Source organism: Triticum urartu, chromosome 1A (genome assembly GCF_056163025.1).
Source record: "Triticum urartu cultivar PI428250 chromosome 1A, HENAU_Tu73, whole genome shotgun sequence".
Taxonomy (NCBI): domain Eukaryota; kingdom Viridiplantae; phylum Streptophyta; class Magnoliopsida; order Poales; family Poaceae; genus Triticum; species Triticum urartu.
The window spans coordinates 62,858,242-62,871,826 of NC_141873.1; the positions used below are offsets into that span (position 1 = coordinate 62,858,242).

General features: G+C 48.1%; 1 protein-coding gene across 2 annotated transcripts; it reads left to right on the forward strand.

The window, feature by feature from the left end:
- Nucleotides 1–8,512: 8,512 nt before the first annotated feature.
- On the forward strand, nt 8,513–13,124 carry LOC125546584 (jasmonate-induced oxygenase 1). 2 transcript variants are annotated; one of them, XR_007300655.2, is made up of 4 exons: nt 8,513–9,096; nt 9,203–9,539; nt 12,205–12,576; nt 12,725–12,860. XR_007300655.2 is itself a non-coding variant. In XM_048710795.2 (3 exons), exons 1-3 carry the CDS (start codon nt 8,612–8,614, stop codon nt 12,977–12,979), a joined length of 1,077 nt encoding a protein of 358 aa, XP_048566752.2. In that variant the 5' UTR covers nt 8,530–8,611; the 3' UTR covers nt 12,980–13,124. The 2 variants fall into 2 exon arrangements, 1 of the variants encoding a protein (XP_048566752.2); XM_048710795.2 differs by lacking the exon at nt 12,205–12,576 and having other exon boundaries at nt 8,530–9,096; nt 12,725–13,124.
- Nucleotides 13,125–13,585: the final 461 nt, after the last annotated feature.

The window sequence follows — 13,585 nt, forward strand, 5'->3', positions numbered from 1 at the left end:
TAATCGGTATTGTACCGGGACCACCGGAAGGGTCCCGGGGGTCCACCGGGTGGGGCCACCTATCCCGGAGGGCCCCATGGGCTGAAGTGGGAGGGGAACCAGCCCCAGATGGGCTGGTGCACCCCCCCATGGGCCTCCCCTAGGCCTAGGGATGGAAACCCTAGGGGTGGGGGCGCCCCACTTGGCTTGGGAGGCACTCCACCCCCCTTGGCCGCCGCCTCCCTTGGAGATTCAATCTCCTAGGGCTGGCGCCCCCCTAGGGGTCCTATAAATAGTGGGGGGAGGGAGGGCAGCCGCACCCTAGCCCCTGGCCTCTCCCTCTCCCTCCCGTGACACTCCTCCCTCTCCATGTGCTTGGCGAAGCCCTGCCGAGATCACCGTTGCTTCCACCACCACGCCGTCATGCTGCTGGATCTTCATCAACCTCTCCTTCCCCCTTGCTGGATCAAGTTGGAGGAGACATCTTCCCAACCGTACGTGTGTTGAACGCGGAGGTGCCGTCCGTTCGGCGCTAGGTCATCGGTGATTTGGATCACGACGAGTACGACTCCATCAACCCCGTTCTCTTGAACGCTTCCGCGCGCGATCTACAAGGGTATGTAGATGCACTCCTCTCTCCCTCATTGCTAGATGACTCCATAGATTGATCTTGGTGATGCGTAGAAAATTTTAAAATTCTGCTACGTTCCCCAACAGTGAACACACGGTGGGAGACTGGATCATAGCACTGATAGCCCTTGGAGTTAGAGGGGTAGCCGATGAAGATGCAAGCGACAGAATGGGGTGCAAGTTTGTGAGGAGCGGTGTCGGCAGTGCTAGGATAGCAAAGACACCCGAAAATACGCAAGCCAACATAGGACGGGGGCGTACCAAAGAGAAGATGGTGAGGTTCATAGTTCCACCATGGGCGGCAGGGTTGAAGGTTAAGGAGAAGTGAAGCAGTAGCAAGTGCGTCCGGCCAGAAGCGAGGCGGCACGTTAGCATGGAACAGGAGCGTGCGAACACAGTCGTTCAGAGTGCGAAGGACGTGTTCGGCTTGATCGTTCTGCTGTGAAGTATATGGGCATGTGAGATGAAAAACTGTGCCGTGGTGCGACAGAAAAGTGCGGAAAGCAAGATTATTGAACTCTTTCCCATTATCAGTCTGAAGAGCAAGAATGGGAAGCCCAAACTCTGTGCTGACATAAGAGTAAAAGGCTGTCAAAGTGGAGAGTGCATCCGACTTTCGTCGCAAAGGAAAAGTCCACACATAGTGAGAATAATCATCAAGGATAACCAGATAATATAAACAGCCCGAATTACTAGGAACCGGAGAGGTCCACACATCGCTATGAATCAACTGAAAAGGAAAAAAGCTATGGTGGTGGAGTTATTAAACGGAAGGCGAACATGTTTGTCGACCCGACAGGCATGATAGGTGTGATCCTCTATCTTATTACATCTGAAAGTGAAACTCCTAAGAATATGACGAAGTGTGACAGGGTTGGGATGACCCAAACTAGCGTGCCAGAGATCGACTCCAGCGGAGAGGGCAACCGGTGCAGTGGTGGAAGTGGACGACGAATGCACCGGATAGAGCTCGTCGGGGTTGTCACATCGGTGAAGTACCATCCTGGTTCGAGCGTCCTTGACACAAAAACCAAGTTCGTCAAATTCAATAGTAACAGGATTTTCATGAGTTAAACAATAAACGGAAATAAGATTCTTAATAAGATGAGGTGACACAAGTATGTTAGACAAAGTTAAAGGCATGGAATTAGAAGGAAAATAAGTGTGCCCGACATGTGTGATAGGGAGTGTGGAACCGTCACCGACAATGATGCGGCGGTCGGTGGTGACGGGAGTGAAGGAGGCAAGATTACCAGGATGAGCAAACATGTGAGCCGTAGCCCCGGTGTCCATGTACCAATCACCGCATCCAGTGTAGGTGTTCGGCGTAGGCGCAGTGTGCAGCGCAGCGAGGAGCGCCGGATCCCAAGGCGCCAGCGGCAGGGCCGGCGAGGGCGGCGGTGGGGCTGCAGGGAGACCATAGCTGTCGCTCAGCTGCGGCGGTGGGTATCCTCCATACGGCTGGAGTCGTGTATTACGCTTGGTGCGCCGGCGGGCGCGGCACGGGAAAGGTCAGTGCAGGGGCCCATGGAACCGGCATGGTGTAGGCATGAACAACACCGGTCCACGGGTTGTAGTCGGAGGCCCACGGAGGGGGCACCTGGAACTATTGATGTTGTTGCTGGCGGGGCGGGCCAGTGCCCTGCGGCTGCGACGGGAGCGCGACCGGGGCAGCGGGAGGCGCCGGGGACCCGCTGCGGGTGGTGCCGGCGACGAGGGCGGTGTGGATGGCCCGAGCCTTCACCTGCTTCATCCGTCGCTCCTCCAAGCGAAGGTACACAGCGAACTTGGCAAAGGACGGGTTGGGGATGAGGCTGAGGTTCGCCATGGCGTTGCCGAAGTCCTCATTGAGTCCGGCGGTGAGCGTGCTGAGGAGGAGGTCATCATCAGTCTTCGTGCCAATATCGCGGAGCTCATCAGCGAGAGTCTTCAGGCGGCGACAATAGTCGTCGACGGAGGTGTTGTCCTAGTGACACCCAAAAACTCTTGCTGCAAAAAAACACAACGCCGGAGCTGGTTGTCGGTGAAGAGCCCATTCAGCTTGGTCCACACGGCGCAGGCATCAACACCGTCCTGCACGACCGTCTGGAAGAGGTCCGGCGAGATGGTGAGGAAGAACCAGCGGATGATCGTGGTGTCGATGGTGGACCAGTCATGGAACTCGGAGACGAGGCTGGAGTCGACGGTGCCGTCCATGTGGTCGATGAGATGATACTCTCAGAACACGAGGAAAAAAATACGCCTTCCACGTGTAGTAGGACTCCATCTGGGAGAGACGAACCGGCACCCGCTCGAAGATGTTGAGATTGCGGATGCCGTTCACGTCGGGAGGGTTGGCGTCGACGAACGGGTTGAAGTTGGTGGACACGGAGGAGGTGACAGACGACATGACGACGAGGGCGGCTCGGGGTGGCGCGTGGGTGTAGCGGGTTAGGGTTTCGGATGGGCGGCGGCGACGGGACTCGTTGGCGGGTAGTGTGGTGCGGGCGGCTCGGGTCGAAGGTGTGGCGGCGGCTGGGGGAAGTAGCAGCGGCGGGTGGAGCAGCGGCGCAACGACTAGGGCTAGGGTTGGTGGCGGCGGGTGAGGCAGCGGTGGCTGGCGCGACGTGAGGGGCGTGAGCGGCGGCGGCTAGAGGTGAGGAGCGGCGGCGGGGGCGCGATGGGAGGCGCGGGTGGCGGCGGCGGCGGAGCGGAAGCAGGGAAAGAAATCTAAAAAGTTGATATCATGTATGTTGTAGGAATTGCACGATGTATTGCTCATGTGCAAAAGCACGTATATATGATGTACAAGAGGTGGGCCATGACCTCAACTGTACAAGGAACTAGAAGATGGACCCAATACACAGATATGCATAATATATATACTCAACACACTATAGAGGTAGTAACATAGACAAGTAACATATGCATGTTACTAGTCTATGTTATTGTGGGAGTTAATTACGTCCGTAGTACATAAATTTGCCGCGCGGTAACAAAATCATACATAAACTTTAAAACCCCATAAAACAAATTTGATTGACGCCGTTTGTCGTCAGTTATTTCTACCTAGGTGGCAACGTTGGCTGGCAGCAGCCCGTGCTCTATCTCCATTTGTGTGTGTGAGACCCACCTGTCAGTCCTGTCAGTGCGACGGAGAAATACAATGGTCTGCATTGAGCGAATTCGAAACGGCGACCTTGGACCAAATAGTCTCAGCCGCGCGCGCGTACCAACTACACGAACCAACAATGCCTGACGTTTTTGAGTAAGTACATTGAGGTTTTATTAGTAGTCCCATATGAAACAAAGGTGCTAATTCTTTTTTTCTTTTCGTGTTAATGAGTGCTGATTCGAACCAAAGAGCTCTGTTTTGTTCGCACGATAGCCCCCCCCCCCCCCCCCCCCCCCCGCGGAACTTTTTGTCTAATGTAGGGATGCATTTCTTTTGCCCTTGTACCACATTACATACGTGTAATTCTTTTCTTATTTTAAAAAAAAATCTCTTTTCTTATTCAGAACTGATTTTTTGAACTTTGAAACATGAATGTATAAAAACATAACTTGTAATAGTTTGAGCAAGAAAAACTTACTGCTATGATGAGGTCAAAGTTCATCTATTGAGCTATGTAATCCAGTACAAATTACTCATCTTCTACTTTTTCCATGACGTGGATGATCATATTTTGTATGAAAAATCCATACCAATGTTTGCATTTTTTTGCTTTCGAAGTTTTTCCAATGTACTCCCTCCGTCCGGTGAAGAGTGTACATTTAGAAATTTTAAGACAAATTATAAAGTTGAGTAAAAAATGCATTGGAAAGGTGCAAGTCACCATCTCTTTCCTTTTAATTACCCAACCCCCAATGAGCTAAGTGCATGTAAAAATTAAAAAGACCATGTCTAGATTGCTATTGGTCTTGATTACTATGTGATGAGAGAAAAGTATTTCTCCCCTCTTCAAAGTGCATTGAGAAGATAGAAGTACACTCTTTTGTAAACAAATTTTGAAGCTAGATGTACACTCTTCACCAGACGGAAGGAGTATATAGTAAATGTGTATAAAAGATTCACATATGTAACAAAGGGGTAAGAACTCAAAGCAAATCCAACACGTCAACCAAAACGAAGAAGCAGTTTGTTCACTTTCGTCCGTTTGGGTCAGCTATTGGCATTTTGGCCCGTGCGTCTGACCGGTGTGCCCAACCGGCCGACCCATTTTTTATCCGTGTCCAAAAGTAGAAGTAATAAAAAAATACCAACGGCCTATAATTCATGCCAGCACCGATACCAGCGCCCCCACGTCATGTCGGCAGCCATGCCAGCCTACAAAAAACTCACAGTTTATGTTGGCGCACTTGCCAGCAGTCAGCACACTTGCTAGCAGACAAAAAAAGATGATAGTTTTGATCGATGCGTTGGAGTTGCTCTTATAACCTCATAAATCTCACATGAGAAAAAGACAATGTAAAATAAGTGCAAGGATCTGAATTATTTTATGTCCCATTTTGGTACAAATTATCCTATAGTAACTCATTTTTTGAAACTTTTTTCCATGTCATAGATGGTGATCGTTACCACATGGCCATGTGGTAAGCAATCTGAAAAAAAAGGTGATCGTTAATAGATCTTGAGTCCATTTCAGAAAAAAAAATGATGATCTTTTTTTGTCAGTCTAGTTGTTGCATGCGAGCAAACAATGGTTTCCGTATTTGAATCCCGCACCGTTTTAATCAACTGTTATTTTTGTTATCTCTAAATTACATGCAAAATTTAAGATAAAACTATCTTATTAACCATTGTACATGCCCTGATTTATGTTATCCGTTCTATTTCTTTGTTTCGGAACCAGTAACATATGGGTTATCTCAAAGCAAAGCCAGCAACGTTGGCTCCTCTGGTCAGTGCGCGTGAGTTGTTGTCGTACCTGCTTCACAGGTCGCGGGTCCGATTCCCTTCCGATGCATGCCTCTCTTTTAATTATTTCTTTATCCGTACCATTGGCACATGGGTCCCACACGCATACACAGCCGCTGCCCGCTGCCATGCTAATGTTGCCAACGTATGTAGAAAGAACGGAAAACAAGCGGGCGTCCGTCAAATTTGACGGAAATGTATTAAAATGTGTTGTTACTTAAGTTGTTGTACTAGTTTTATGGGGTTTTTCAGTTTATGTATGATTCCGTTAGAGGTAAATACACTAGAAGTCTTAGAACTTGTGTACAACGGTCAATTTGGTGCATAAACTTGTAAAATACATGTTTCTAGTCATCTAACTTGTGCGGGCGTGTAAATACGGTCAAATTTTCCGTACGCAGGTGTATTCGCTGCCTACATGGCACACCAATGGCCGGCGTTTTTTCAATAAATACCCTCATTCTTTTTACTTTTTATAAAAGCAATCCAACAATAGTTGTCCGCTGGGTCCGACCGTCAGTGTACGTTGTAAATATATTGGGCCCATTGTTAGTGGCTAGTACACGTGATGATTTTTCCGGAAACACGCTCGTTCTTTTTTACGTTTTGCAAAAGCACTCCAACAATAATTGTCCGCTGGGTGCCTGGGTCCTACGGTCAGTGTAAGTTGTAAATATATTGGGCTGGAAAAAATGGGACGAGCGAGTTCTAACCAAGGACCAATTGGAATGGAGCTAGCGACCTATCCACCGCAATTGATCGTATTTGGTATTTCATTTGGACTACTAAGGTATATCACCTCTAAAATAAAAGGTGCACATTCTGAATATATTTTCATTTCTCTAGATTTTCAAATTTAAAATTATTCGGATTGAAACAATTTTTCTGATAATTTGTTCGAAAAATAATTAGGTACATTCATTCTGCACTATATATTCTTTTGTCTAGCTATATTTCTTTTCGTTGATTTCTTTGAAAGAAATTTCCGTACATTCATTGTTAACTATGTTTCTTTTATATAGATTATTCAAATTCAAATAAAAATTAGTTGATTTGTCCCCCAAAAAATATGTACATTCATTCTGACCCATATTTTCTTTTATCTAGATTTTCAAATTTAAAATTATTTGAATTCAAACAAAATTTTGCTGATTTGCCCCAAAAAAATATGTACATTCATTGGGCACTAGATTTACTTTTATCTTATTTTCAATTTTAAATTATTTGAATTCAAACAAAAAATTAGATGATTTGTCCAAAAAAAGATGTACATTCTTCTTCACATATAATTTCTTTCAGCTAGATTTTTGAATTCATAATAAATTACGTTTATTTGTATGAAAGAAATTTACGTATATTCATTATGAACTTTATTTTATTTTATCTAGATTATTCAAATTCAATCAAAAAATGAGTTGTTTTGTCCGAAAATTTACATACATTCATTTTCACCTATGATTTCTTTAATATAGATTTTGAAATTTAAAATTATTTGAGTTAAAAAATTACATTCATTTTGCACTATATTTTGTTTTATCTACATTTTTAATTTAAAATTACTTGAATTCATACAAAATGTTTGTTGGTTTGTGCAAAAAATATGTACACTCATTCTGCACTATATTTTGTTTTATCTACATTTTTAATTTAAAATTACTCGAATTCATACAAAATGTTTGTTGGTTTGTGCAAAAAATACGTACACTCATTCTGCACTATACTTTGTTTTATCTACATTTTTAAATTAACATTACTCGAATTCATACAAAATGTTTGTTGGTTTGTCCAAAAAATATGTACACTCAGTCTGCACTATATTTCCTATCTAGATTTTTAAATTTAAAATTACTTGAATTCAAACAAAATCTAGTTGATTTGTCCAAAAAGTTTATGGAGAATATAAGTAATTTTCTTAAATAGAAAGAAATAATACATAAGAGAAATTGTGTTTATCTATTTAAATGTCAATGTGGCCAGATGGTTGGCGCTCGCACACGTGGCGAGCTTATGTGGTCATAGGTTAGAACCGGTGCTTTGCCCTTTTCTCGTTTGGTTTCTACTTTAACTCGTACGGTTTATCTTATATAAAGCTAATTGTGCTCTATAAACGTCAATAGTAAGGAGGTCAAGTGGCTATCTAAGTTAGCGGGGCGTGTATTTGAATCCTGCTGCTGCTCTAGCACTTTTCATTTTATTTGAGGATTTTGTGCATAAATAAATAAAATGCAAGGGTGCTTTAGAAAAATAACAGTGCACGCGGATTACCCATTGCCTCATCCCCTGATAGTGGGGCCCTGCCATGTTTTTTTTTTGCGTGCACATGGTACGGTAGAAAGCATCATATATGAACGGAAAGACAAGTTAGATGACCAAAAACATGTATTTTACAAGTTTATGCATCAAACTGATCGTCGCGTGCAAGTTCTATGACTTGCGGTGTATTTACCTCATTCTGTTACCGCACTGTAACTTTATGTATTACGGATGTAATTAACTCTTATTGTGGCTAGTCTAATACATAATATCATATATTAGTATCATGTAGTTCTCCCTTCGTTTCATAATATAAGAGCGTTTTACACCGTACTAGTGTAAAAAACGCTTTTATATTATAAGACGGAGGGAGTACTTTATTTATTGCTATGCACGACACGTACTAGCATGTTATTTATTATGATACGGTATCATGATATGATATTTTACTCCCTCTTTCTTCATTTAATTCTACGACATCTCATCAAAATTGCCAGTTAGAATGCATGATACTACCATCACGACCAGCCTTACTCCCCGGCTTCCACGCCGATCAGCAACACTTGCATAAACTATGTACTCCTGGTTTTTTTTTTCTTTGCGAGGTGCATAAACTATGTAACTAACCCAACGGATTAACGAACTGATTGATCTCAACTGCCATCTAACGAATTTGTAGTTGAAACATGTAAGTATACACTACCGCCCCAAGCACACACGAAGACAAACCGGAGAAAAAGGCAGAGCTGGCGACCGATCCTATATATACAAGCGAACCCGGGTGCCACGAGTACGACGAGAAGGCCGAGCGGCATTGCGGCAACGATCGAGCTTATTAGCCGGTGGCGCCCCATGGAAGCCGCAGGCTGGCCGGAGCCGGTGGTGCGGGTGCAGTCGCTGTCGGAGAGCGGCGCAGCCACCATCCCGGACCGCTACGTGAAGCCGGCGCACGACCGCCCGTCCGTCAACGACGGTACCACCAGCGGCAGCGTGAGCATCCCCGTGGTGGACCTCTCGTCGCCGGACGGGAGCGCGGCGACGGCGCGGGCGGTGTCGGAGGCTTGCCGTGAGTGGGGCTTCTTCCAGGCGGTGAACCACGGCGTGCCGCGCGACCTCCTCCGCCGCGCGCGCGCCGCGTGGCGCGGGTTCTTCCGCCTCCCCGTGGAGGCCAAGCAGCGGTACGCCAACTCGCCGGCGACGTACGAAGGGTACGGCAGCCGGCTCGGCGTGGAGAGGGGCGCCGTCCTGGACTGGGGCGACTACTACTTCCTCCACCTCCGCCCGCCCGGCAGCCTCTCCGCCGCCGACAAGTGGCCCCACCTCCCTCCCGACCTCCGGTAATCCACGCCCGTCCGTACATACATCCGTACCGTCACACTCTAGTCAGCCAAGCCCGCCGGTGCAACTGTGTGCCTAACCTCCATTATTCTGGCGGGTCGTCAGGGACGCGACGGAGGAGTACGGGAGGGAGGTGGCCTCGCTGTGCGAGCGGCTGATGGCGGCGATGTCGGCTGGTCTGGGCGTCAATCCGGGGAGGCTGCAGGAGGAGTTCGGCGGGGCGGAGGGCGCCGGGGTGTGCGTGCGGGTGAACTACTACCCGCGGTGCCCGCAGCCGGAGCTGACGCTGGGCCTCTCCTCGCACTCGGACCCCGGCGGCATGACGGTGCTCCTCGCCGACGAGCGCGTGAGGGGCCTCCAGGTGCGCGGCCGCGGCGGCGAGTGGGTCACCGTCGACCCCATCGCCGACGCCTTCATCGTCAACGTCGGGGACCAGATCCAGGTACCAACAGCTAAAAACCGAGCACGCGCGCGCGCGCGCGCACACACACATGCACAACCACCATGCATGTTGCACACATGCACGCCGCTTTTCTTTTACTTTACTTGTTTTCTCTGCCATTTTTGCGGCCGGTAGTTAGGCACGTGTGGTGGCCACGAACCTGCGGGCGCTCATCCCAGCCGGAAAAACGGACGAGCGGCCATGGGCTATACGTGACGGCACCCATCGATCGCCATTAGAGCGCTATACGTTACGACTCCAACGGCCGTGATCTGCTTTGATCTGTGCTATTCCGTTTGCTGAAACGAAGTGTGATGCCGACGTCGTGGTAGCGGCGCTGCCATCACTGTGCCCGAGCCTCTCGCTAGGCTAGCTAGGGGTAGGGGTGGTAGGTCAGGGATGCGTCACGTGTCCATTTCAAGCACGTGCCCGTTTTGCCGTTATCCTCCCATATCTATATCGCCGTGCGTGGCGAAAGGGAGATATCGTCGCCACGTACGTATACGGCAGCCCCTCGACGCCGCTGGCCGGGCTCTCCCGCTGACCCGCGGGCCCTATCACCCACCTGTCAGCCAGCGGCATGACGTGTCCCTATGTACTATTACGTACGAGAAACTAATACGTACGTACGTACCAACATGGTATTATATAGAAAGCTAACTAAAGCAGTGATGAGAGCGGCGGCGTCAGGTGTGAGAGGTATTACTTTCCGGGGTCAACTTGCCGCGTCGGTTTGCATAGCTATATGCCTATATTACACTGTGTTCTCGGACGCGAGCTTCCACGTGCTCTGCGGAGGTATGCATGACGACATACGGGACGATGCTTCGATGTCTTAAGGCATCTACAAACCTTTGTGTCTATGACATGTGGATCCAATAGATAGCTAGTCCACATATCAGTGATCCAAAGGCATATGTCTTTAAGGCACCGAAGCTGTATCCCGACGTACGTGGATTGGATCCCTCCGACGGTCACGCGCCGCACGACGTCGTACGTTAGTTAGCCGTCGGTTGGAGACTTGGAGCCATCCGACGGTCAGGCGTCACCTGCACCGGCTAGCTGTGCTATCCGGTCGGCTTATTACATAGTAATATGCACGTGGGAGCCATGCAGTAGTAGAAAGTACAGTAGTTTTTTTTTCGCGAGTGAGGAGTAGAAAGTAGTTGCAGTAATTTGGAATGAACAGTCGTGCTAAAGCGATGAAGCAGTTTTTAGGTTAATGAGTCAAGCCGTTAGGTGAGATTAGTGGAAATGACAGGGTGTGGTGCGATCGGTGGAAATGAATGCGTCGATTCCCGTCCCCCACCGATCGGGGGATTGGCTACGTAGGGTACCGATCACGAGGCGGAGTCAGCACAGTATGGGACGGGTATTCCTGATTAGGCATGCGCCAACGTGCAGCCGTGCAGTCATGTCATGTGGGCGGCAACGTGCTACGTACGTTCGCAATTATTTATCGAGTCCGTATAATATTTAGCCAGATCTTGACGTGCCGGCTCACTCACGGCTGATTCGGTTCTCCCATGCTTTCCTGCCGTAATTTCATCTTGACATGACATGAAATGACACGTCGGGGTATATCACTTTTCTCCATGTCGCCTACTTTATTTTCTTTGAAAGCCCATGCCTGATTCTCAGTTAAGAAAAAAGAGCTACCCCTAAAAAAAAGTTGAGAAAAAAGAGCTCATGCTCGATTAGCTGATACGGCGTTGCTAAAACCGGACGGATGGCCCGACCGACCGACCGGCCGGCCGTGTTGGCTGGCTGGCTGGCTGGTCCAAGGCGTGGATACAGCACGTAGTGGTACGACACATCTCGTCTGGTTGTGGTTGTGCATGTAGCACGAACACGGTCGCGTGCGTTTTTACTGGCTTGTGTTGGACGATGGTGCCGTACCCGTACCATGCACAGTCGAGCCACGCGCTACGTAGGAGTACTACCGTGGTCCATCGCTACGCGAGGAGGCATGAAACGGCACTCTCGCTCGGCGTAGAGGCAGGCATATGTAGTACTGTATTCAAGAAAACGAATCTGAAGGAACCGGGCTGGATGTGGCCGAAATCTTGCCTACACATCGAGCTCCGTGCATGCCGGTGAAACTCAGACAATCCATGCTAGTTTCATTTAAGCTCCGTGGATCTAACTTATACTCCCTCTGTTTCTAAATATATCTCTTTGTAGAGATCCCATTATAGACCACATACGGATGTATATAGATGTATTTTAGAGTGTACATTCACTTATTTTGCTCCGTATGTGGTCTATAGTGGAATCTCTCCAAAGATTTATATTTAGGAACGGAGGAAGTAGCTGTGGTGTGCTGTGTCTTGAGCTCGTCAAATAGTACAAGGTTGTGGAAATCAGAAGTTAGATATGGTCGGATCACATTCGCAGTTTGATTTGGATAAAATATAATGTTGTTTTTAGAGAAAAAATCCAGGGTATAGAAACGGTCGATATATTGCGAAAGTACTCATGTGATCCCGCATAAACAGTAAACTTCAAAAAAATACTAGGGCAAGATTATATTTTTGAATTTTACTGTTCATCCGAGGTCACCGGAGCTCGGGATCACATACTCACGTCCAAGATATATTGTCATAATAAACGAAACATCTCTCACATGGGTGAGGACCGATCGATGACATCTACTCGTATCAAGGTGGCGGCAATGAAGGCCGGGCGGATCTTGCATGGAACGATACAGCATGAGAATACTAGGGCAAAGTGATAAATGCAAAACCACGTGCCATTTGTCCCCTCAGATCTGACCTTGACCCACTGGCCACCAGCGCGCCATATGGCGGGGTCCAACCAGCCAGACAGCCTCGCTAGCTGTCCGAGGATCCCTGCAATCTGCATGCTCTGCTGGTGCAGCACACGGACGCCACCGCCCATCTGCTGCCCTCTGCTGATTTATTTTGGTCAGCAGAAGAAAGAACTGCACGTTTGGCACATGCCGCTGCCCGCTGGCTCGACCGACCAGCCAGCCCGGCCCAAGGACCACGGCGCTTACTGTTCCATTGCCAGGCCGGTACGTGCACGGATCATCATTCCCGTCTTGAAAGCTTTGAAAAGTAGGCTACGTTTTTCGGTGGTTTTTTGTCACGTCCACTGCATCTATTTATGCTTTTTTGTTGATTTATTTATGGTTTGGACGTGTGATATGCAATGCAACGCAGGTGCTGACGAACACGACGTACCGGAGCGTGGAGCACCGGGTGATGGTGAACGCGGACGCGGAGCGGCTGTCGGTGGCCATGTTCTACAACCCAAGGAGCGACCTGCCGCTGGCGCCCATGGCGGAGCTGGTGTCACCGGGGACGCCGGCGCTGTACAAGCCCATGACCTTCGACGAGTACCGCCTCTACATCCGGCGGAACGGCCCCCGCGGGAAGAGCCAGGTCGAGTCGCTCAAGGCCCATGAAGACAGATGATGATGATGGTACCTCCACCAGTTAATCGGCATCATAGAGCCTCCAATAAAAATGGCTTACTGGTGGTGAGTGTTTAATTAGAACGGTGTACATCTCCAAACGAGGAGATGCCATGTTTGTACTACTAGCAGTTTTTAAAAACGCAGACGCCGGTGGCACTTTCTCCTTTTTGAAATAAATAAATAATATAAAAAGGAGAAACAAAAAGTCCAAAAGATGATGGATAGCGACGAGGAAAAAAGTGTGGCCTGAATTTGCCAAGATAAAGGGGCGGTTTGGTTTCCAGCCACACCTAATTTTAGAAAAATTTGATCAAGTTAGGTAGGTGTTTGGTTCTAGCCATACCTAAGGCACGGATTTTTTTTATGAACAGTAAACCCCATATGTCATAGACACAAAAAGTATGGCAAGATTCATTTAGTCAAGCCAAAGTGTGGCTAACAATTTAAGCAACTTAACTAAGGCAAGTGTGACAAGTGTAGCAAAAATCATGTGGCAATATTTGGCAAAAATAGTCACAATCCAAACAGCCTCAAAGATGCATCGACCCGTCCAGTTGATTGAAGAAACAAAAATGCCCGATCTCTGTCGCATGCATGTGAACAA